Source organism: Beta vulgaris, chromosome 6 (genome assembly GCF_026745355.1).
Source record: "Beta vulgaris subsp. vulgaris cultivar EL10 chromosome 6, EL10.2, whole genome shotgun sequence".
NCBI classification, from domain to species: domain Eukaryota; kingdom Viridiplantae; phylum Streptophyta; class Magnoliopsida; order Caryophyllales; family Amaranthaceae; genus Beta; species Beta vulgaris.
Genome location: NC_079207.1, coordinates 13,506,616 through 13,529,923, shown reverse-complemented (window position 1 = coordinate 13,529,923; position 23,308 = coordinate 13,506,616). Strand labels below are relative to the sequence as shown.

At 35.0% G+C, this 23,308-nt stretch overlaps 1 protein-coding gene across 1 annotated transcript; it reads left to right on the top strand.

Moving 5' to 3' along the window:
* The first annotated feature begins 8,439 nt into the window (after window positions 1–8,439).
* LOC130591769 (NAC transcription factor 47-like) lies at window positions 8,440–21,819 on the top strand. The gene is made up of 3 exons (XM_057395677.1): window positions 8,440–8,704; window positions 9,625–9,917; window positions 21,787–21,819. The coding sequence occupies exons 1-3, from the start codon at window positions 8,440–8,442 to the stop codon at window positions 21,817–21,819; spliced, it is 591 nt and encodes a 196-aa protein (XP_057251660.1).
* Window positions 21,820–23,308: the final 1,489 nt, after the last annotated feature.

Sequence of the window (23,308 nt, the reverse complement as noted above, 5' to 3'; positions counted from 1 at the left end):
GACTATTTTATGTCCTCACTCAGTCACTCATCAGCCCTCATCTAAGTCATCTCACTCCTAGTCTCCTAGTACTTATGAAGTTCTCAATTGGGGTTAGTATGAAGGGAAAAACTTTCTCTATCCACTAGGTAATCTATCCGCTAGAGATAGACATTAATAATAAGTGGAGTCCAATATTGGATAATATTATATGTAAAGGGATACTATTATATGTAAAGGGTAGAATGGTAATTTACTAAGTCATAGGTCTGTATTGTAAACACTATATATATATTGAATGCCAGGGTTAACCTACATCAGGTTAACACAATTATTTCTCACACTTGTACATGGTATCACAACTTAGATTTTCCTAAAGAAAAGAAAAGAAAAAAAAAAACAAACCCCTAAATTTTTTTTCCATCGCACGTTTTTTTTCTCTTCACGTCATGGATCTTGGGCCTTCTTCTTCCGCTGCCCCTTCAGCCTCCATGGCTACCTTCCCGGTGTAGACTTTCTTGGTAGTAGGATCAAAACATCGATACCCTTTATATTCCAATGCATATCCAATAAAAAGAAACAGGGTGTTGCAGAATGCAAACATCGTCATATCATTGAAATGGCTCGTATTATGATTATTCATTCTGACTTTCCTGCGGAATTTTGGGTTGATGCCTCATATACTGCCACTTACACTATCAATCGATTACCCAGCTCGGTTTTAGAGGGTGTTTCTCCTTTTGAAAAATTATTTCATCGTCCTCCTACCTATCAATTTTTGAAAACATTTGGATGTGAATGCTTTCCTTTGTTTCTGAACTCTAAAAATCACAAACTGCAACCTAAATCTAAAACTTGTGTTTTTATTGGATATGCATTGGAATATAAAGTGTATCGGTGTTTTGATCCTACTACCAAGAAAGTCTACACTAGTCGTCATGTTCTTTTTCATGAACATAAATTTCCATATCGTGCTTTGGTTGGTCCTGCGTCTCCTGAGCCTTACACGTCTCCTAGTGTCTTGTCTGCTGACTAGCCTGTTACTAACGTTGCCCGTCCCTTGGGTTCTGTGTCTCGACCAGTGTCATCCGTCCCTCTCCAGCCTTTTCTCTCGTCTGCGTCGCGCTTGGTTGTTCTCCTGTCTCGGCTGCTGTGCGCGCAACGTCTCGTGGGACTCGTGCTGTGTCTTCGGACGATGGCCTGCCCAGTCCCTCGCCCCGGTCTGCCCAGCGCACTGCCACGCCATCACAATCTGCTTCAGCAGCCTCGCCAGCGCACACTGCTTCGACAATCTCGCCAGCGCACGATGGTTCGTCCGCCACGCCCACCCACCCGTGTGAGTCTTCTCCCCAGCCCGTGTCGCCTAGTCTTGCGTCCCCCTTGTCACCCCTCCTCCCTCGTTATCCGTAGCTAACCATCATCCGATGGTTACGCGTCTCAAAGTTGGTGTGTCAAAGCCTAAAATATTCATGAACTTAAAAACTGATATATAACTGAGTCTGAACCTACTAATTTTAAACAAGCTTCTAAAGACTCACGTTGGCGTCAAGCTATGTTAGATGAATATAATGCTTTGATTAACAATGACACATGGGAGTTGGTAACTCGCAATTATGATAAGAATTTGCTTGGTTGTAAGTGGGTCTACTAGATTAAATATCATTCTGATGGTTCTGTGGAGCGGTTCAAAGCCAGACTTGTTGTTTTTGGCAATCACCAGCAGGCAGGTATGATTACTTTGAAACCTTTAGTCCTGTTGTTAAACCTACTACTGTTCGCTTGGTTCTTACTATTGATGTTTCTCTTAAATGGTCTATTCGTCAGTTAGATGTCAAAAATGCTTTTCTTCATGGTTTTCTTAATGAAGAGGTTTATATGCGTCAACCTCCGGGTTTTATTCATCCATCTAAACCTACTCATATTTGTCGTCTCGAAAGTCCATTTATGGTTTGAAACAAGCTCCTAGGCTTGGTTCTCCAGGTTTACAACTTTCTTTTATCTATTGGTTTCAAGTGCAGCAGTTGTGACACTTCTATGTTCACTCTCAATATCGTGGTCATCTCATTATTCTTCTATTATATGTTGATGACATTGTCCTTACTGGTAGTAGTCCTCCTCTTGTTGCCAAATTCATATTATGTTCTTTCTTCTCAATTTGCTATGAAGGATTTAGGGGATCTTCATTATTTTTAGGTGTGCAGGTTGTGCTACTCCCTCTGGTTTATTTTTGTCCAACATAAGTATGTTTCTGATTTCTTCGTAAATTCCATCTTCATACTGTTAAACCAGTTACCATCCTGTTGTCTCTAGAGTAACATTGTCTCTGCTTGATGGAGAACTTCTTGCTGATCCCACAGATTATCGTAGTATGGTTGGTGCATTGCAGTACTTAACTATGACTGTCCTGATATTGCTTATGCTGTTAATATGGTGTCCAGTTTATGCATGCTCCTCGTACTACTCACCTTCATGCTGTGAAAAGAATTTTCAGATATCTGCAGGGCACTCTGGATTATGGACTTTATTTATATAGCAGCAGTTCTCCTACTGTTAATATTGCCTATTATGATGCCGATTGGGCAGGATGTCCTGACACACGACGTTCTACCACTGGTTATGCTGTTTTTCTTGGGAAGAATCTTATTTCCTGACGTTCTAAAAAGAAACCTTGCTATTGTCTCCAAATCCTCCACTGAAGCTGAATACAGGGCAGTTGCCTACACAGCTGCAGAAACTATTTGGCTCAAGTAACTTCTTGCTAACATTGGCCATTTTCTCTGTCGTCCTGTGGTTGTCTATTGCGACAATGTCTCTGCTACTTATCTCACTGCTAATCCAGTTCATCATGATCGTAGCAAACATATCGATGTTGACTATTTCTTTGTTCGAGAAATGGTTGCCAAGGGAGGTCTTATTGTTCGACATGTTCCTACACAGTCTCAGGTTGCAGACATCTTTACTAAAAGCCTATCTACTGAGTTGTTTACTAAACATCGTACCAATCTATCCGTTGTTGCACCGTGTACAGATTGAGGGGGTGTATTGGATAATATTATATGTAAAGGTATACTATTATATGTAAAGGGTAGAATGGTAATTTACTAAGTTATAGGTTGTATTGTAAACGCTATATATATTGAATGCCAGGGTTAACCTACATCAGGTTAACTCAATTATTTCTCACACGTACTTGTACATCCAACTCAGCAGAATTATTTATTTTTTAATTGTTTGTTTCTAATGGGTAATCTACTCAGTGCGTAGATGTAGCAATATGTTAGTATGAATGGTTAAGAGACTCTCACTCCTTAATTAAGGTCTCGAGGTTCGAGTCTTGAGTATGGAAAAAATTTTAACGTGAAGGGATGTTGCATTTTAAAGTACCCTGCAAATTTCCATATAAGATTAGTCCACTCAACAAAGACACTGAGGATAAACATTTCTATTTGGACTTGCTAACTTTGAATTTGAGGCAAGTAATAGCCAATATACGACTGTAAAGAGTGTATTTTCTGTAGGATAAACATTGTCATCATCAAGGTGTCTTAGTCTCTAGAACATGAGTAATCAAACAATAATTTTGGAGGAATCGTTTCCATGAAGTTAAGAGGTGTTTTGAAACTGGTGGGATGTAATTATGTAGTGGTGTAAATTTTAAGCTTACATCTAAGATTGCTCTTCTACATGATATATCTGAAATTAGAAGTGAACTAAAAACTTTGAATTAATTCATTTTAGACAGGATTGATAATTTTCTGATGTAATCTTGCATCGTATATGCTGCGTAGTAATCATGCTAGTTACATTAATCATCAGTTAGTAAGGAACCAACCTCTTCATTTTTCCTCCTCGTTTAACTTTGCTCGTGAGAAACCAAACAAAGACAAACTAATTTTACATTCATGTTTTCGGTTGGAAGATGATTTCATGCCTCATGGAATTGTGGAAAAGCAATTTCTATTCCAAGTTTCCAACCAAACGAAGTCTTACTGTTATTTTATATTATCAACGAAATATGAGCTTGAAACTTATCTCCCTAAGATATTATCTCTGCTTAAACATGCTTTGACAGGTAAAGCAACAGACACTAATTATATGGGGCGAGGATGACCAGATCATCAGCTACAAGCTCGCATTTGTAAGCATTTCTTGAATCTTGATATCTGAAGTATTAGTTGCAGTAGAAGTCAGCTTCGTCATAAGTGAGACTGTTCTTTTTTTGTTACAATATCAAGGATCAATCAAAGATTCTGTATTTATACTAGCAGAAAGTAGAGAGGGAGAGATACATTTAACAGAAAGTAGAGAGAGAGCTAACAAAATTCTAACAGAATTCTAACTAACTTGCTGAGCTTGTAACTAACTTGCTGAGCTGGACAAGTTTGTTATACCAAGAGTTGGAGCTGCATCAGGTGGCTTGGATTCTTGATGATCTGAGATGCTATACTTGGAAATTGTCTCGAGATGATTTATATTTAGATTCTATTACATAAATTTCAAACAATATCCTCATCAGTTGATTCTTGTTCAACTACTTGAACTTCTACTATGCCTTTGGCCTTCGGGTTTTATCGTCGCAGCATAATATGAATTAAATTATTGATTGTTTTATCTTAAGCCATGTAACCAAATTTGATTATAATACTGAAACTTTTCGTGAAAACTTTGCAGAAGTTGCACAGCGAGCTGCAGGATGCAACTTTGCGTCAAATACCAGATTGTGGCCATATTCCACATGTAGAAAAACCCACTTCTGTTGCTGACTTGATCATTAGATTTGTCCAATGAAACTGTGCTCAAGCTTTTGTGTGTAGCTTTATTGCAAATCTCTTGATTTTCACAAATTCTAAAGTAAATGTTCATATTTTTGAGTTGCACCTTCGATTAATTTTTTGGTAATTTCTGACCTCTCCCCCCCCCCCCTAGTTAAAAACTACTTAATCAATTATTCCTGATAATTCCAACATATACATAAAGTTAAAGTGTCATCTTATGCTATGGTAACTTTAATAATATGTTAATGTGTAATCAAGCCCGGCCCTGAGCCTTGTTTGGAGGGGCAATGACCCAGGTCCCAGACCTACAAGGGGCCCAGCCTGTAAAAAAAAACACTGGCAAATAATATGGGAAAAGGGCTTGATGCGTTAACTAACTAGGGAAGAAAGAGGAAGTAATGTGCTGTCAGACCCAAGTCCCAATTTCCCAAACGCTTCATCAGTTCATCTTCTTCAGTCCTCAGTTATTTTCTCTCTCCATTCAAGACTCAAATTTAATCCTCTTTTAATCTCCATAATTTTCTATAATCACCATTAAAATCATGGAAAATTTCCATAATTCCCAAAATATAGAAGGAACGTGTATGTTATCATTGTGCTTAGTCGCTCATTCACGCCAAAAAAAGTATGTTAACAGTCAAAAAGTAACCTTTATATACCAAGGTAAATATGGGATTGGGATTACTTCATATACTATTGGGAGGTGTCTAAGCTATGTTATTCCAAGGCCAGCGACTTAATTGGTAACTTTGAATAACTTTAAGGATCAATTCTGCTGAAATTTGTGCAATTGTACGTGCCTTTTCCATCACTTATGATCACATTCTTCGTCATCCCCATCATTATTTGAACCCAATTATGCTAACACCATTAAATGGTGTTAGAGATGGCCAACAGTGCGGGCCAATTCAGCCCAACCTGCCTTTTTGGCCATGTGGGCTGAGCCCACGAAAAGCCCGGTCCAGCCTAGCTCGAACCGTGAAATTGGCTGGTGGGCCGTGGGTAAGTTTTTTTGAGCATAACCCACGAAAGCCCGCTACTATAACTGTCCAACTTGGTCCTCAAAATCATCTCAACTCAGCCCATGAACCGGACAGGACCAGCCCAACTCAAGTAATTATCACTAATGTAAAAAAGCCCATTGCTGATTCGGTTTTTGTTCGCATCAGGTGGGCTCGCAGCAAATCCCATTTATTTACTGATCCGGTACAAAACTGGATCAGCAAATTATTTACTGATGCGGTTTTAATATGTAAAACCGGATCAGTTAATCACATTTACTGATCCGATTTTACCTTAAAACCACATCAGATTGTAAGAATTTATGTCCAAAAAAAAGGTGCAGGTCTGCAACCACTTTCATGTCTCACACAATCACGCTTACTTTAAAATAACAATATATATATATATAAAAAAAAAGTCTGTATACAAAAAAATCTTTTATACATATATATACCATAACAATACATATATACCTGAAAAAATGCATACACAATTCTAGTTCAACAATGAAAACAAACGAAAATTAAAAAAAAAAAAGGAAAAAAATGACAAAGGTTTGGAATTTCAGAACTGAAAATGAAAATGAACGAAAATTACAAAAAAAAAAAAACAAACTAGATCTAACTAAAAAACATAAATTACAGAAAAACTTGAACTAAATTTAACTAAAACATAAATTACAGAAAATGAACGAAAATTAAAAAAAAAAATAGATCTAACTAAAAAACGTAAATTACAGTAAATGAAAGAAAAAAATGAACTACGAACAAAAATTATAAAACAAAATCTAACTAGATATGGAATTACAAGAAGATTTGCAAACTTATAAAAACGAAAAGGAGAAGACGAAATTATAAAAACGAACTAGATTGATGAAGATGGCGAAGGATGAAGGCTCCGTCGAAATTCGCTGCACTCAGCGGCAGGGGCCGATGAAGACGAGAGATGGAAGACAGCAAAAATGACGGCGAGTTCAGATCTGGAACGTTGGTGGGGTTCTCTTTGATTGTCGTTGCGGTTCGTGGTTGGTGCAGTTAGTCTTCGATTGTCGTTGTGGTTCGTGGTTCGTGGTTCGTGCGTTGCAAGTGTTTGTCGCTGAGTTGGGAGAAGGGAGGAGGGAGGCAGAAGGAGAGAGGAGGACAGAGGGTTAGGGAAGTGAGAGAAACGGCGTTGATTGGTGTTGATTCTGTTAACTCAAACGTCGTTGTACCGACACGTTTTTAAAAATTCATCAGGTACCCTTTAATTTTGCATAGAATGTACTAGGCACCCTCAAGAATTGATTGATGCTAATTCTATTAACTTAAATGATCTGAAATCACTTGAACTCCAACCTAATTCGCCTATATATTAACCTACATTATATGCCCAAAATGTCCTTTATAATGATATAAATCTATTTTTTTCATGCGGTCAAAGTATTAATAATGACCTAAATACATTTGTCTGCTTTTAAAAGACTTTATTGGACATAATATGAAATATTAGGGGAATTAGGATAGGGGTCAACTGATTTTTGATCATTTAAGTTAACATAAGCAACACCACTACACCAGTAAGTTATTGAGGGTGTTTGGTACATTATATGCAAACGTAAAGGGTACCCGATGAATTTTTGAAACCGTAGGGGTATCTCATGAATTTCGTAAAACTTCAAGAGTTCTCGATGAAAAATCCATTTTTTATAATTTTTTCAAGAATGCAGTTTGTGTGTTCTTTGCAAAAACAATATTATTGCATTTATATTTTTCAAAAAGTGCGTATTGAAAAAGAAAACAAGCATAAAAATTTGGGTGTTGGAAAAGGACGACTAGTTCCGTGTATTCAATTTCAGTATTGACAAATATAATATGTGTTTGTGTTATATGTATTCCAAAGAGTATAAATATTAAACTAGCTGTCTAGCTCCAACCATTGGGCTCCCACCTCCAACCTCATGGTCGGGAGTTCGATTCTCATCAACCCCATATTTGGAGTGTTTGTGTGGATTTATGCTTCTGGGTATAAATCCCCAATTTCCAATTTACGCTTCTGGGTATAAATCCTCACTTTCCCGTCTACCGAAAAAATAAATAGAGAGAGTGAGTGATTGACAGTGACACTATCCACTCATCGACTCGTGTGGTACAACAATTCATTCATTTGGTCTAACCACGCTTTTTCTTCACCCTCAAGTGATTTAGTAAGTCAAATTATCACTTGTGTCGCAAAACCCTGTGCACCACTTCGGTGGAGTTGCAAGACTCTTGTGCCTTTGTATACATCTATCTCTAATTTCTTAAACTTCCTCCGTTTTTGTTATAAATGAAACGTTTAATTTGCTTTTTCAGGTAACTTAACGCGTTTTCTTAATCATTAATATCTTTAGTTGTGCACATATTGATAGTATGCATTGACATAAATCTAATAAGACCCCACTTGAATATGTTTTTCTTTATATAATGGCGATAAATCAGAGTCAAAATTAATCAATGAATAGTGTAATTTTCTTTTTGCGAATCCTCAGACCTCAAAGCCTTTTGTGGCGTTGATTCTTGTTTCTAGGCAGCGTTGCCTCAAAGTAACATTAACTTACCCCAATACGTATATAAATAAACGTATACCCCAATAAGTTGGAGATCATAATAATTCTAATAGAATTTAACCACCACTTTATTTTCTTGACATTTGCTAGTATCCGTCCATGGAAGGAAATACAGGCAAGAGCATGGACGGAAACCATGGTATTGTTGGGTCCTCTAATCCTATTCCTAATTTAGGCGTAGTAAGTGCTGAAACTTTAAGTGCGAGTGAAACTTTGAGGCGTTATTCACTCGGCTACAGATTTAATCCTCTTAATCAAGAACTCATCCTTGGCTATCTTCTGCGCAAAATCAAGGGCTTATCTTTACCCACCAATCTCATGCATGAAGTTGACATTTATCTTCATACTCCTGAACACCTTACTGGTACGTACTATTTACTTCTTCTTTTTCCTACTACTTTTCTTAAGTTTTGATGAAATAAACTTTGCTTTTGTTGTTATTATTCTTGAATTTTTCTGCCATGATAATAATGTTATATCTTGTTTAGTTTCAAGAAACTTTGCTTTTGTTGTTATTATTCTTGAATTTAAACATACGTACTACTATTTTTTCTACTACATACTTTTCCTAAGTTTTAACTTTTAATGAAACTTTGCTTTATTGTTGATATTATTCTTGAAATTCAGTTTCTTCTTTAATTTCAAGAAAACTCTGATAATTACTGTTTTCTTGCTTTGCTTATTCCGAGTCTTTGATTATACTTACACATTATGGGATTCTTTTTTAATTATTAGATGTAGTTCTTTCTGAGTATCCTACTTGTAATATTAATGGAACAAGAAAGTTAATTTTTATGCCATTTATTATTAGTTAATATACATTGTACTCTGTTTTGGGTTTTCTTTTTCTAAAAACTATATTCTATGATATTCTGGATATATACCCATTAGACATACTTCATGTTGACAGATTAATGTAAAATAATTCGTATTTTTAGATTTCTTTGCCTAGTTTGAGCACTGGTTAACCTATTTTCATAGGGTTCTTTTCAATGAATTATTGGGGTATTGGTTTCTGATTGTTTACTACAAGTGTACCCAGTTTATGAATCATGAATGTTGTATGTAACATTAGTGGAATTAAAGTTTTCTGCATTACTTGTTTACTACTTATATTTCATAAGTAATCAGTTGAACGTATATAACATTAATTTTGTTTTCGGTGCATTGAATATGTAATATTAATTAATAAGTGGACGACCAATCAATTTTGTGTATTATGTAAATCTAATACTCATAGTATATATCTTACTGATAGACTATAATTTATTTTGCATGTATTAGTAAATTACGAACCACAAGGCGATAAAATATGGTATTTCTTTACACCAAGAGTCAAAAGATACAAAAAGGGGAGCCGTCCAAATAGAAGCGCTGAAGATGGATATTGGAAAGCAACAAGAGTTGAAAAGACTATTAAGACTAATGATGATCAAGAAATTGGATTCAAGAAAACATTGGTTTACTACAGAGGAAATAATGCTTCTGATGGTGTTAAAACTAACTGGATTATGCATGAATTTAGGATCAATGGTCCTTCCCTGTTAGGTCCTTCTCTCAAGTGGAAAAGAGATATGGTACGCTATCATTCTTTTTTTCTTCTTATTCTTTACTATTTTTATCGTTCTAACTCTTTTATACTTTCTACTATTCGATATATAAATAGTGTATATATTATTAAAGAGTGATGTGGGTATCTAGCTTGTTGAATATTAGGGGAATGTTTTTATGAAGTTCTTTTTATAAAATTAATATCATGTTTTTGAGATTTTCAAGTAGGTCATATATCTAATATAATTTTTTAAAAATTGACTTATTATATGTTTTACTATTTTATACGTATAAAAACAATAGTTAGGGTGTACTCTAACATACTAATAAATTTGAAATTATGCATTAAGAAAGTTAAAAGGTCAAAATTATATAATCTTGTAAAAGTGAAAGAGTATATGTGAGTATGTGACTATTAGTCTATTACTTTGTGAATCTCTCACTTTTCTGTTTATGATCGATTTCATTCTAATGTTTTCTTTATGCGGGGTGGTAGCTGTTGGACTATGTCCTATGTAGAATCCAACAAAAAAAACAAAAAACTGAGCCAGTAGAACTTGATGAGGAAGGTAATAACTCGTCTGCTGAAGAGGAAGGAAACAACAGCAACGAAGACACCAACGCCAACGCCAACGCCAACGCCGGCGCCGACGCCGACGCCAAAATCGACATCGACCTCAAAAGATGATACCAACGCCAAGATGAGATACTAGCTAAGATAGTGAATAGTGATTAGGTTAGTTATACGATAGAAGTAAGTCTATGCCTTTTTAAGTGGTTTCTATTATATAGTTGATATAAACACTACTTTTAGTTGACAGTTTAGAAGTAAGCCAACGCCAAATACCTATAATTTTCCATGACTTGGAATTGGTGATTGTGATAATCAAATTGCACATACTTGCTTGATGCTTTCTTCTTCGTCTTGTACATGTAATTGATTGAATTTATTGGCTAATAATGTGAGTTCTAGTGATATGAAAGAGAATATGATCATGTATGGATTAGAGAGAATTGAATATAGGGTCTGGATTATTGGACTAATGTGTGGGGTGGGGTGGGGGGGTTAGGGGGGGATTTGATGTTCATAGAATATTATTGTCAAAAGATAAAATGTGTACAAGCAGATATGTACGGGATTGTGGGAATCTTCCCTTTATCTGTGAAACTCAAAAACTCTATCAACCTTTGTTGACACTTTTGTTGAGTATTGGATTTGCCATATCATACACAAAATTCAATCACTAAACATAATTATGAGGCAATAATTTAAAATTATATTCAAGTTTAGTTTAACCTACTCACTCGAAGATCTCTCTTCAATCTTCTCATTTTATAGCCTACCTCAACATAAATTGAGACATCGTCAATTAATAACTTAATTGTAGCCAAATTGTACAGTCGATCGATTTGCAAAAACTTTTTGTTAGATATTACTCTCTCAAACTTTTCCCAAGTGAGTACTCCATCCATATTAATTATCACAACATTATATTTTCCGTATTAGGACAAGGAACCTTGAATACTTTGGTCTCTGCCTGAATTCACTAAAATTCCCTTTATATTTTATGTTTTTATTCTGCCATAACTAATGAAGGCAAAAAAGGCATAGAGTTTTTTTTTAAAAAAAACAACTTTGATGTAAATGCTAGATTTTTTTCCCTAAAAAGAAAATTACCGCATTTTCTTCGCTGAAGGTAGTTTCCAGATTTTTCGAAACAAAAGAAACATATACAATATCACAGTGATGTCGCAAACGCATCACGTGCAAAATATACTAATATAAGAAATTGAAGGAAAAAAACAAAGAGTTGATTGTTTAATAGTTGAGACTTATTAAAGGAAGGGATATGTATAAGAGTGAGAGAGTGGTAAAAGAGGTAATGATAGGATCCTTATTAATGGTTGATATGAAATTTTTATTCAAGTAATCATGAAAATTATGTTTAGACTACTCATAAAGGAATATAAGAAATTGAAGTGACTGAGTATTACATCCAGCCCTACTCTAATTGTTTGCTTTATTCTTCTTTAGAGACAAAGTTTCATCTTTGATCTTTGACCGCAAGATATTATTCATCTACAAATAACAAAAGGGTTTTTACGTTTTTTTTGTAATTTTATTTGTTGTTTTATTAGTGGCCAAGAGGCAATAAAAAAAAACAAAGCTTGACATTGAGGAGCTAGACCATTTGAGACAAGAGGGATTTCTCAAAACTTCATTTGGGCCATATGGGAATTTATCATTCCAAACTGAAATTCACCAGCTAAGTTTAAAGATAACCATATCTTGGATTTCGAAGGCAGAGCTAATATTGTTGTTGAAAATCCGCTCATTTCTTTGCTTCCACAAAGTCCAAGAAATGACAAAAAAGCTTGCTAACTATACCTTTTTGAAGAAATACCCATAGAAGCTAACATTCCATTGGAGATAAGCTTCTTTTAGAGATTTGGGAGGGGCCACACCCCACAGATTTAACCACCAGCTCTAGAAACGCCAGAAACAGGACAACTGAGGAGAATGTGGTCAGTTGATTCCAGCTAGAGATTGCAGTATGAGAGTGATGATTCCAAGGCGATGAAGGCAGTGGTGAGTGTTGATTTTTCCATGAATTACAGGCCCGGTAAAAATTTCAATTCTTGCCGGCACAAAACCTCGCCAAAGGCCTTTGATGGGTTCAAGGTTGTGGGGGATGGAAGATTTTGTTATTTCCAGGGTGGCAGATTTCACTGTGAAAACTTCGCACTTTAAAATAGTCCAGATCATGGAGTTGGGGTTATTTTGGACCAAGGATACATTTTTGAGGAGATGAAGAATGGAGGCTTTATCTAATGCGTCTCGCACCCGCAAAGGCCTAGACCAGGCAAGGGCCCACATCGAATTAAGACTATGCCAAAAGCTCATTGTGGCAATAGTGGCATCTGGTCTAAGGAAATCGGAGAGAGCCTTGGAAACGAAAGTTTTAGAAGGCCAAGCCTAATCAATGTGTCGTGCTAAAAAAAAACGAGCTCATCCCATTTCCAATTTTTTTTCTAGAATTTGAAGGATAACATGTTTCTTGTGGATGGGTGATTTTGGATTTGTTTGCATATATTGTACATGGGCCTCCAGTAGATGGGTTGGTTATATCAGTTATGTTGGCAGTTTGGGAGAAACCATACTTTCTCAGGATGATTTTGCACCATAAAGCATTGGGCTCCTGAAGAAACCTCCATCGCTATTTCTTCAAGAGGGCTGAATTTCGATGTTGCAAATTTCAGATTCCCAAACCTCCAAGAGATTTGGGGGCTTCAATAATGTTCCAAGCAACAAGAGGGATTGATCGCTTTTCAGCAATACTAGACCACATAAACTGACGCAACAATTTGTTTATTTTTTCGACAACCCCTTTAAGAAAGAGGAAGATGGACATGAAGTATAGTGGTAAACTCGCAAGGGAAGCTTTAATGAGAGTGATGCGACCCCCAATAAACGGGAGTTTGCTTTTCCAAGAAGCGAGCCTTTTTTATATTCAAAGAAGAATATGGTTCCAGAGGCTAATTCTTGAAGAGTTGCCCCCTATAGGAAGTCCAAGATAGGTGAAAGGAAGTGAACCTATTTTACATAGGAGAAATTGAGCTGTTGTTTTTAGCCAGTTTTCTTCAATGTTGATCCCTATGATCTAGCTCTTGTGAAAGTTAACATGTAACCCTGATGCAAGATGAGAGAATATATAAGCACTTTTTTTATGTTCAAAAAGGCTTCAAGGCTAGGTTAGCAAAATATGATCGTATCATCTGCGTATTGAAGATGTGAGACTTTAAATCCCCCTTTTTTTTGTTTCAATGCCTTCCCATAATCTCATATCAGTTGCTTAGAAGATAACCAGGCTTAAAGCTTCCACCACTAGCCACGAGAAAGTTTGAATGGTGAAGTTTGGGAGCCATTTAAGAGGATAGAGGCATTGGCCGAGGAGATGCATGATTCGATCCAAGAGATCCAAATATGGGGGAAAGCCATTTGCTTCATAATCCATAACACTATCAAAAGCTATAAAAGGATTTTTACTTATTAACTTATAAAGAAAATTATTATAGTAGTTTTATTTTAACAATACCAATATTTACATCTCTTTGTGAAATGGCTTATATTGTAAAATATTACTATTAAAGTGGACAATTTTGGGGGATGAGTACTAGGATAAGAAATCATATCTAAGCACTCTTCGACCTTCTTACCTCATGGTTACCTTTCAGGAATTTCATGTAAGTACTTGTTAGTTTTTTCTTGTTTAACGTTATTCTAAACTAGTGCACATAGCTCAATGAGGAAGGCCCTAGTGTTTATCATTGGATCAATAACCCAGGGTTACAATCTAATAATCCGACCCAAAATCTACCCGAAAAAGTGAGTTGAGGTTGAGATTCTTGACATGTTTAAGTATAGATGGGTCGATATGAAGCTGGCCTGAAAACTAAATGGGATAGGTTCAGGTTTAAATTTTCAACCTGAAAACAACCCGCCTAACCCATTTAACTTTACAATATATATTTAGACTTTAGTCTTTAGGCTTTTCCTTTGTTTCAAAAATTTTGTGCCACACACAATGCAATGGTTTACAAAGGACAAACCCTAAAACAAGCTTTCATTTTTGCTCACGCATGGCTACTTCACCGATTCACCTCTCCTTTCTCTCTCATCTCTTATTTCTATATATTACCCTGTATCTTTGTTCTTCAAAGAAGTTATGGATTGCTAGTTTATTTTTTTAATTCCCACTCAACGTAGTTCTTCTGAAGATAAAATGGCAACCCTCCTGTGTAAAACATCCTAGCAATTTCTTGATCCAATTGATCCCTAGTTTCAATCCCAAAACATCTAGTAATAGGTGATTTTTCAGACTTTCTTTTCTTGAATGTAGAATCGGAGTCCAAATGAGAAAGAGATTCACTAGGCAAAGGAACTTCCCTAGGGCCCGAATCCTGTTCTTAGTCTCATATTCATCATCAAGTTTTTGCATTTCAAGTTTATCAACACGGGACACTTTCTTACAACATGCAATTCCTTGACCCTTAATTTGAAGCAAATGGGCTCTAACTCTAGAATAACTAGATGTTCGATTTGCATTACAAAAATTACATCTATATTTCCATGTTCCACCAACCTCCCCTTGTTTTTCAAGTCTTGTTACAAACCTCCACAATGGAGGCAAACCCTCATTTTGCGTTGATTCCGCACCAGACCCACTACTCGTGCTGCTACCAATATTAGTACTTTGTTGTTGAGATTGGGATGCCATATTTTTCCTAATAAACACATTCAACAATCAACCCAACAATTCAACCCAACATTCAACAATCAAAACAGAATCAAACAACAACAATTCAATTATCAACACTCAATTAAACTAAATAAACTAACACTAAACTAAGTCACTAACTTACTGCATTTATTCCTTAAAAAAAAAAAGCAAACAAACCTCCACAAAAAAAAGAAAATAAAAGACCAAACTGTCTACCAATTCGCCAAACATACATCCACGGAAATTCGAAAGTAGAGAAACAAAGAGTGAGAGAAGCTTACCGGCGGGCGGCGACTTCGACGGAGAAGAAAAACCGGCGCTTGGCTGCGACTTTGCGAGTACGAGTCGACCTTCAGTCCTTCAAAGGAGAAGAAACCGGTGAGTGAAAGGAGAAGAAACGAGAGAGAAGAAAGTCAGAAACCGGCGACTCGACGGAAGACCGGTGAACGGCGGGCAGCGTCCGGCGAGATAGCGAAGCACTTCGCACTCCCAGTTCAGGTGAGTTGAGAGAGTATTTGGGTTTTTCGAAAATCTGAAACCCTAGAAAATGAAATTTGGGCTCTCAAATTTCATTAAACTAGATGGGTACGTGGGCTCACTCTAAGAAACGTCCCCAGCCCCGTCCCCAGCCCCGTCCCCGATCTGACCTCAGCCGTACCCATACATAACCCCCGTACCCAGTATTTGGATTCGTCCTGGGTACGAATCCCAGGCGAATCCGTACCGTACCCAGGACGTCCCCGTACTCGGTACGGGATTCAGACCCTGGGTGTCGTACCCATGCTTCATAACTTCTTCAACATCTTGTTAAAATCTTACATTTTTGTTGAATCAAAGAATATGAGAAAGGAACTCGTTCAATTGCAGTAGAAATTGACGTTAAAAAAATGAAATGAGAATGAATTTGCACAATTCAAGCAGAAATTAGAAAAAAAAAAGATATTACAGATTTTAAGAACAATATATGAATTTTGCAAAATCCACGCGAAAAGTCAAGCTGATATGAAGTGATTAAGTGAAGGAATTGCAAGAATTAAGCCAAAGCAAAACTTAGAAATGGTTAACCCGTTTTTCACATAAACAAATTTTGAAATAAAAAATCTAGGTTAAACAGGTCGGGTTCAAGTCAACCCATTTATAAATAAGTTAGTTATAGGTTGGAATTTCTGACTTGTTTAGCAAAGCGGGTCGGGTTGGTGGCATTGAACAGTTTATGTAAATAGTTCAACTTGACCCAACTCGACCTGATTGACAACCCTACAATAACCCTTCCAACCTCGAAGTTTATGCTACTCCAAGTGCAAGAAAAAGATACATAATGGTATATAAATAAAAAAATTATAAAGGAAAAAATAAATTGAGTACAGGGAATCTAGATAGAATTTTTTTTTATGATAACATTGTCTCTATTCTCTGAAACGGCTTAATATATTATGTTTTACAAGTTTAGGGTTACAAGTAAAGATAGGTTCAAACTTGAGGGTTAAACATACTTTTCAAATCTTGCTAAGGACAAATATAATATTTGTAAATGCATTTTATTTCGTATTTAAGTACAAGTCATAGTTTATGATATAACATCTATACAAATATAGTAAAAGGCGTTTCTATTAAAGGAATGGTGCCACGTGGCACTCTTCTCAAACTTCTAATTCATATGTATATATCATTTAAAAATATTGACAATGTGTAGTTACTAGGATTCATATGACCTTTGAAATAAAATGTGAGATTTTAACCACTAATCCACAATAATTTCAATGCTTAATGTTTCAAAGTAAAACTTAATAGACTCTTATAATTTTGATAACATAGACCATAGACAAGCTTTTTGATCTCTAACACTTTTATTAATAAGTAATAACATTCTCTTACCCTAATTACATTGAAATTACTATTTTTTATCCCCAATCCTTAGAAGTTTTTTTAAAACAACGTATCATGTCATAATGTTCATTTTCCAAATTCCTACTAGATAAAATATTACGAAAAGCTAATAAAATCAATTATGAAATTTATAAAATAATAATATATTGAGAATCTTTTGGTGATAGAGTGTTCCTCTCCTTGAAGCTGCATGAGTTGGGATCATCACAGAGCACAAAACATACCCATTAAACATATGATTGATTCGTACTTCATAAATTAAACTTCTTTTCAAGCATTTCTAAGATCTTTTCTGAGTTAAAATTTTACCTCACAATTGAAACCCAAAGAAATCAGCAAAAGAAAAACCAGCCAAACAGTTTCTAAGATATTTTCTGAGTTAAAATCTTACCTCACAATTGAAACCCAAAGAAATCTGGAAAAGAAAAACCAGCCAAACAGATAAAATTTTACCTCAGAATTGAAACCCAAAGAAATCATGAAAAGAAAAACCAGCCAAACAGATTCAGAAAACAATCGAGGAGAGGGAGAGAAAACAAAAATAAAACAAAAACACAAAACAGAAAATAAAAATAATCAGAAAATAAAATAAAATAAAATCCTAGATCTAAGGGAGAGAGACTCACTTAGTTCAGGTGAGAGAAGAAGGAGGAGAGACAACGATCGGCAACCGGTGAGACGATGGGGGGAGAGACGGAATCCAAGGCGAAGGACTTCAAAGGAGTTCGAACTCTTCTCAGTTCAGGTGAGTGAGAATTCGAAATTGCAAACTGTATCCTTCATTTTCGCCATTGATGGATAATATCAAACCCTAGATAGTTGACTGAAAACCTAGAGAAACAAAGAGAAATCGCCATTGGTGGAAGCGAGTCTAGGGTTTCATGAAGAAGAGGATGGATTGGAGGAGAGAGACTGAGAAATGGATGGTAGGAGAGAGAGACTGAGAGACGTGAAGAAGAGGAGAGAAAGAAAGGAACGTGTGGTTCAGATGAGTTGAGAAATGGAAGGCTGAGATTGGCTTAGGGAAATGAATAGTGAATTTCATGCTTTTAAGACTCATAACACTATTGAAATGAATAGTGTTGTCTTAGAGACTTTTAAAAGGTGTAAGATAACATTGTCTCTATTCTCTAAAACAGCCAAATATATTATGTTTTACAAGTTTAGGGTTACAAGTAAAAATAGGTTCAAACTTGAGGGTTAAACATACTTTTCAAATCTTGCTAAGGACGAATATAATATTTGTAAATGCATTTTAATTCGTATTTAAGTACAAGTCATAGTTTATGATATAACATTTATACAAATATAGTAAAAGGCGTTTCTATTAAAGGAATGGTGCCACGTGGCACTCTTCTCAAACTTCTAATTCATATGTATATAATCTCATTCAAAAATATTAACAATGTGTAGTTACTAGGATTCATATATATGACCTTTGAAATAAAATGTGAGAGTTTAACCACCACAATAATTTCAATGCTTAATGTTTCAAAGTAAAACTTAATAGACTCTTATAATTATATATAACTATAAAGAAATAGACAAGCTTTTTGATCTCTAACACTTTTATTAATAAGTAATAACATTCTCTTACCTAATTACATTGAAATTACTATTTTTTTTATCCCCAATCCTTAGAAGTTTTTTTAAAACAACTTATCATGTCATAATAATGTTCATTTTCCAATTTTCTACTAGACAGAATATTACGAAAAGCTAATAAAAATTTATTTCACTCGATTTTACAAAAAATATGAACAAAAGAAGTTTGTCAATGACAATTTACGTTATTTTAGACACTAGAGACCTTAATTACGAGAAAAATAATCTTCTTAACAATTGTTTATGGTAGAAAATTGTTATATGACATTTTCAAGTATAGCCAAAACCTCAAGATTAATTCTGATAGTAAATTTTTTTTTTAGCTACCAATAATTAAAAGCTAAAATTGAAGGCTACCACTAAGAATTTCCAAAATATACGACATGGTTTGGGCCCGGCCCGGTACGAGCATTATAAAAAAACAATATTGTTGATTGAACGTTCAGTTTAATTTAAAAACCAATAAACATTCAATTTAATTTATTCAAATAGACATTGTAGTATAATGAACACACACTATTGTTGATTGAACATTTGCAATTTCGGAATGAACATATATGAACAATTTAGTGTAATAAACTCATTCTTTCTATTGAATGAACAATTATAATTTTGGATTGAACATTTTCGACTAATGTCAAAATTAAGTATGTTTACAAATTTTCAAAATTCAAATTTGTCACTAATTTTCAAAGTATTTTTCAAATTTACTATTCTTCATTTTTCACTTAATTAACATACTATTATTCGAATTGTTGATGAATTGACGTTCAATAGCAAACAGACCAAATGCTTCACAATCATTGAACTAAGGTCATTAGCAATGTTGTGGAGAACAAGAAGCAACAGTGTCCAAGGCATATACAGATACATAAAAAAGCAGAATGTCTACAGTAAGGAAACAGATATGCTATGATGTCCTAGCTGCATGTGTCTATCAGATTTGGTGTGTCAGGAATGAAGTTTTTTGGTTGCAAATGGTTTCTAAGGTAGATAAAAGTGTGTATAGAATCCAAAGAAATGTAATTGATAGAATGTATAGTGTGTTGCCTAGGAAATGTTCAAGGAAGGATAGAGATTGGTTGAGGCAGTTATGTTTGGTGGTTTTGTAACTAGAGCCTTTGTTGGTTGTTGAGCGTGTGGTTTTTGAATGAAATGAAATTACTTATTGAGAGAAAAAAAAGGTCATTAGCAATTCAACCCGAATACATTTGACTCTACCGAAGTGTACATGAAACCCAAATACGGCCTACGGAAACCCGGTTAAAAATTGTCCACAAGTGATCATACTCGGGAATAGATCGACTTGTAAATAGAACGTTCGGACCTGTCCGACACCCGTCAATCTCATGATTCAAATGTGATCGACCCAGTTGAACAAAACCTGACCAATCACGACCCGGGGCATTGACTGTCATGATTCGTCGTGGGTATACCCATAACCTGTTTGAGAACAAGTTTTGACACCACTACCCTCAAGTGATTTAGTAAGTCAAATTATCACTTGGGTCGCAAAACCATGTGCACCACTTCGGTGGAGTTGCAAGACTCTTGTGCCTTTTTATACATCTATCTCTAAATTCTTATACTTCCTGGGTGTTGTTTTAAATGAAACGTTTGCCTTTTCAGGTAACTCAACGCGTTCTCTTAATCATTAATATCTTTAGTTGTCCACATATAAAAGAAATAAAAAAAGTTAAAATTTGATAGTCTGGATCAACACGAATCTAACAAGACCCCACTTGAATATGTTGTTCTTTATATAATGGCGATAAATTAGAGTCAAAATTGATCAACGAATAGTGTAACTTCACCCAATTATGTTTCATTTAAAACAAAATGGAGGAAGTATAATATTTGTTATTTTTTATTCAACATATATACAACATTGGTAAATTATCATACAATACTACTATTTAATAAAGAGTAGAAAACTTTACGAAAAATAACTTTTTGTAAACACTTTTTTGTGAGAAATAACTTTTTAATTTTTTTGCATTTTACAACCTAAACCAACATTTGTTTTGCGAGATAAGAGCTCAAGGGTATTTCATTTTGACGTTGATTTTTTATCACAAGTGTTGGTGAAGGCATTGAACACCTTTAGGTGTGAGGATTGCACATAGAAGACTCCTTTATCAACGCCGCTTGGAAACGAAAATCAACGCTACAAAAGGCTTTAAGATCTGACCACGCAAAAGTAAAATTACAATTAAAGTTGTTAAATGCCAAACGCTCACCGATTTTCTTACAAAATATCACGTTAAATTTAATTTTTTTTCAAAAAAAATTTAATTTACTTCATTTATTTAGTAAAAAGCCAATAATTAGAACGTTCTATTATCTAAATTATAACCTGATGATAAGAAATTCTCCTGTACACGTGTTGCCTCAAAATAACATTAACTTACATAATCTGACTAAAAAACGAAAAAAAAAACTAAAAGATAATATTATATCAAGAAAGATAATAAAAAAAATTAAAACATTAATACTAATCAGAAAAAGAAAAAGGTTTGGTAATAACCCAATACATATATAAACGTATACCCCATTAAGTTGGAGATCATAATCATTTTAATAGAATTTAACCACTTTATTTTCTTGACGTTTGCTACTAGTCCGACCATGGAGGGAAATACCGGCAAGAGCATGGAAGAAAACCATGGTATTGTTGGGTCCTCTAATCCAAATTTAGGCGTAGTAAGTGCTGAAACTTTAAGTGCGAGTGAAACTTTGAGGCGTTATTCACTCGGCTACAGATTTACTCCTCTTGATCAAGAACTCATCGTTGGCTTACCTTTACCCACTAATCTCATGCACGAAGTTGACATTTACCTTCATAATCCTGAATACCTTACTGGTACGTACTATTCACCTTTTTTCTTTCCTAAGTATTGATGAAATAAACTTTGCTTTTGTTGTTATTATTCTTGAAATTTTCTGCCATGATAATAATGTTATATCTTGTTTAGTTTCAAGAAACTTTGCTTTGTTGATATTATTCTTGAAATTTTCTGCTATGATTATAATTGTTATATGTTTTTTTTACTGTTGATGATTATTACGTTTAATGGGATTGTTCTTTTTGGTTGCATTGGTATTTTTGTTTCTTTTGTAGTATTTAGCATCAATGCAAGATAAGAATGTCTGAATGTGTTTTAATTTCTTCTTCAGTTTCAAGAAACTTTGATTTTGTTATTATTTATTCTTGAATTTTTTGCCACCATTATAATTATTATAAGTTCTACTGTACTGTTAATTGTTATCACGCATAATGGGATCATTCTTTTTTTTTTTTTTTTTTTGGGTATTATTGTTTTCTCGAATTTTTAGTATATACATTAATACAATGATAATCATGTGTTTCAGTTTCTTCTTTAGTTTCAAGAAAACTATGATAATTACTGTTTTCTTGCTTTGCTTATTCTGAGTCTTTGATTATACTTACACATGATGGGATTCTTTTTTAATTATTAGATGTAGTTGTTCTTATTTCTGAGTATCCTACTTGTAATATTAATGGAACAAGAAAGTTAAAGTTTGAGCACTGGTTAACCTATTTTCATAGGGTTCTTTTCAATGAATTATTGGGGTATTGGTTTCTGATTGTTTACTACAAGTGTACCCAGTTGATGAATCATGAATGCTGTATGTAACATTAGTGAAATTAAAGTTTTCTGCATTACTTGTTTACTACTGATATTTCATGACCGGCCATGTTGAGCACAACATGTGTTGGTTGTAGTAGTGCTTCAAAGTATGCGAATATGGGTTCCTAAATTATCTATTGTAGTTGCTATTCAAAGTATGCTCAACGGTAAGTATTAGTTAGTGGGTCATGTTTATTACTTGATAAAGGTTGTTAGTATCTCACTGTTAGTGGGATTTAGTCAACCATGAGTTTAGGATTAAGTGGTTTTACTTGAGCATTGTTTGTTTTATTTCTAGCCTATATATATGTCTGCAGTATTTCGTGAAGTGGTATGCAAAAATATTCCACTTCACGAAATACTGCAACCATATATATAGACTATAAACAAAACAAATAATGCTGGAGTATAGCCACTAAATCCTAAACTTATGGCTGACTAAATCCCACTAACACCGTGAGATACTAACAACTTTTACCAAGTAACAAACATGACCCACTAACTAATACTTACCATTGAGCATACTTTGAATAGCAACTACAATAGATAATTTAGGAACCCATATTCACATTACTTTGAAGCACTACTACAACCAACAAATCAGCCATCAAATAAGGCCGTGACTGTCTATGATTTCCACCAGCTAATGAATCATACCAGATCATTCGACTACGTTGAGCACAATATCAACCAGACATCAAAGAATACGTACTATGACTAGCTATGGTGAGCACAACGACATCGATTATAATGGATTTGCACAATTATGACCCGAACTCAAGCTCGTACAGTAATCAGGAGCTTATGCAGGCTTTGCCGACCTACCAGCCCGGTTACAACTTTACTGCTACTACTGATCATCAGAAGCAGCAGCAGCCGCCGCAACAGCCGCCGCAGCAGCCTTGTTTCCCGAGTAACAAGTATAATTATCCTGCAGCTCCTACTGAGAACATCAAGCGGAATCATAAAATGTACCCACGATCAGAAACA

Excerpts from the sequence above, each read along its gene's own strand:
- LOC130591769 (XM_057395677.1), top strand. The coding sequence starts at position 8,440 with ATGGAAGGAAATACAGGCAAGAGCATGGACGGAAACCATGGTATTGTT. Across the intron at positions 8,705-9,624 it reads TACTCCTGAACACCTTACTG|TAAATTACGAACCACAAGGC; the intron begins GTACGTACTATT and ends TGCATGTATTAG. Across the intron at positions 9,918-21,786 it reads TCAAGTGGAAAAGAGATATG|TATTTAGCATCAATGCAAGA; the intron begins GTACGCTATCAT and ends TTTCTTTTGTAG.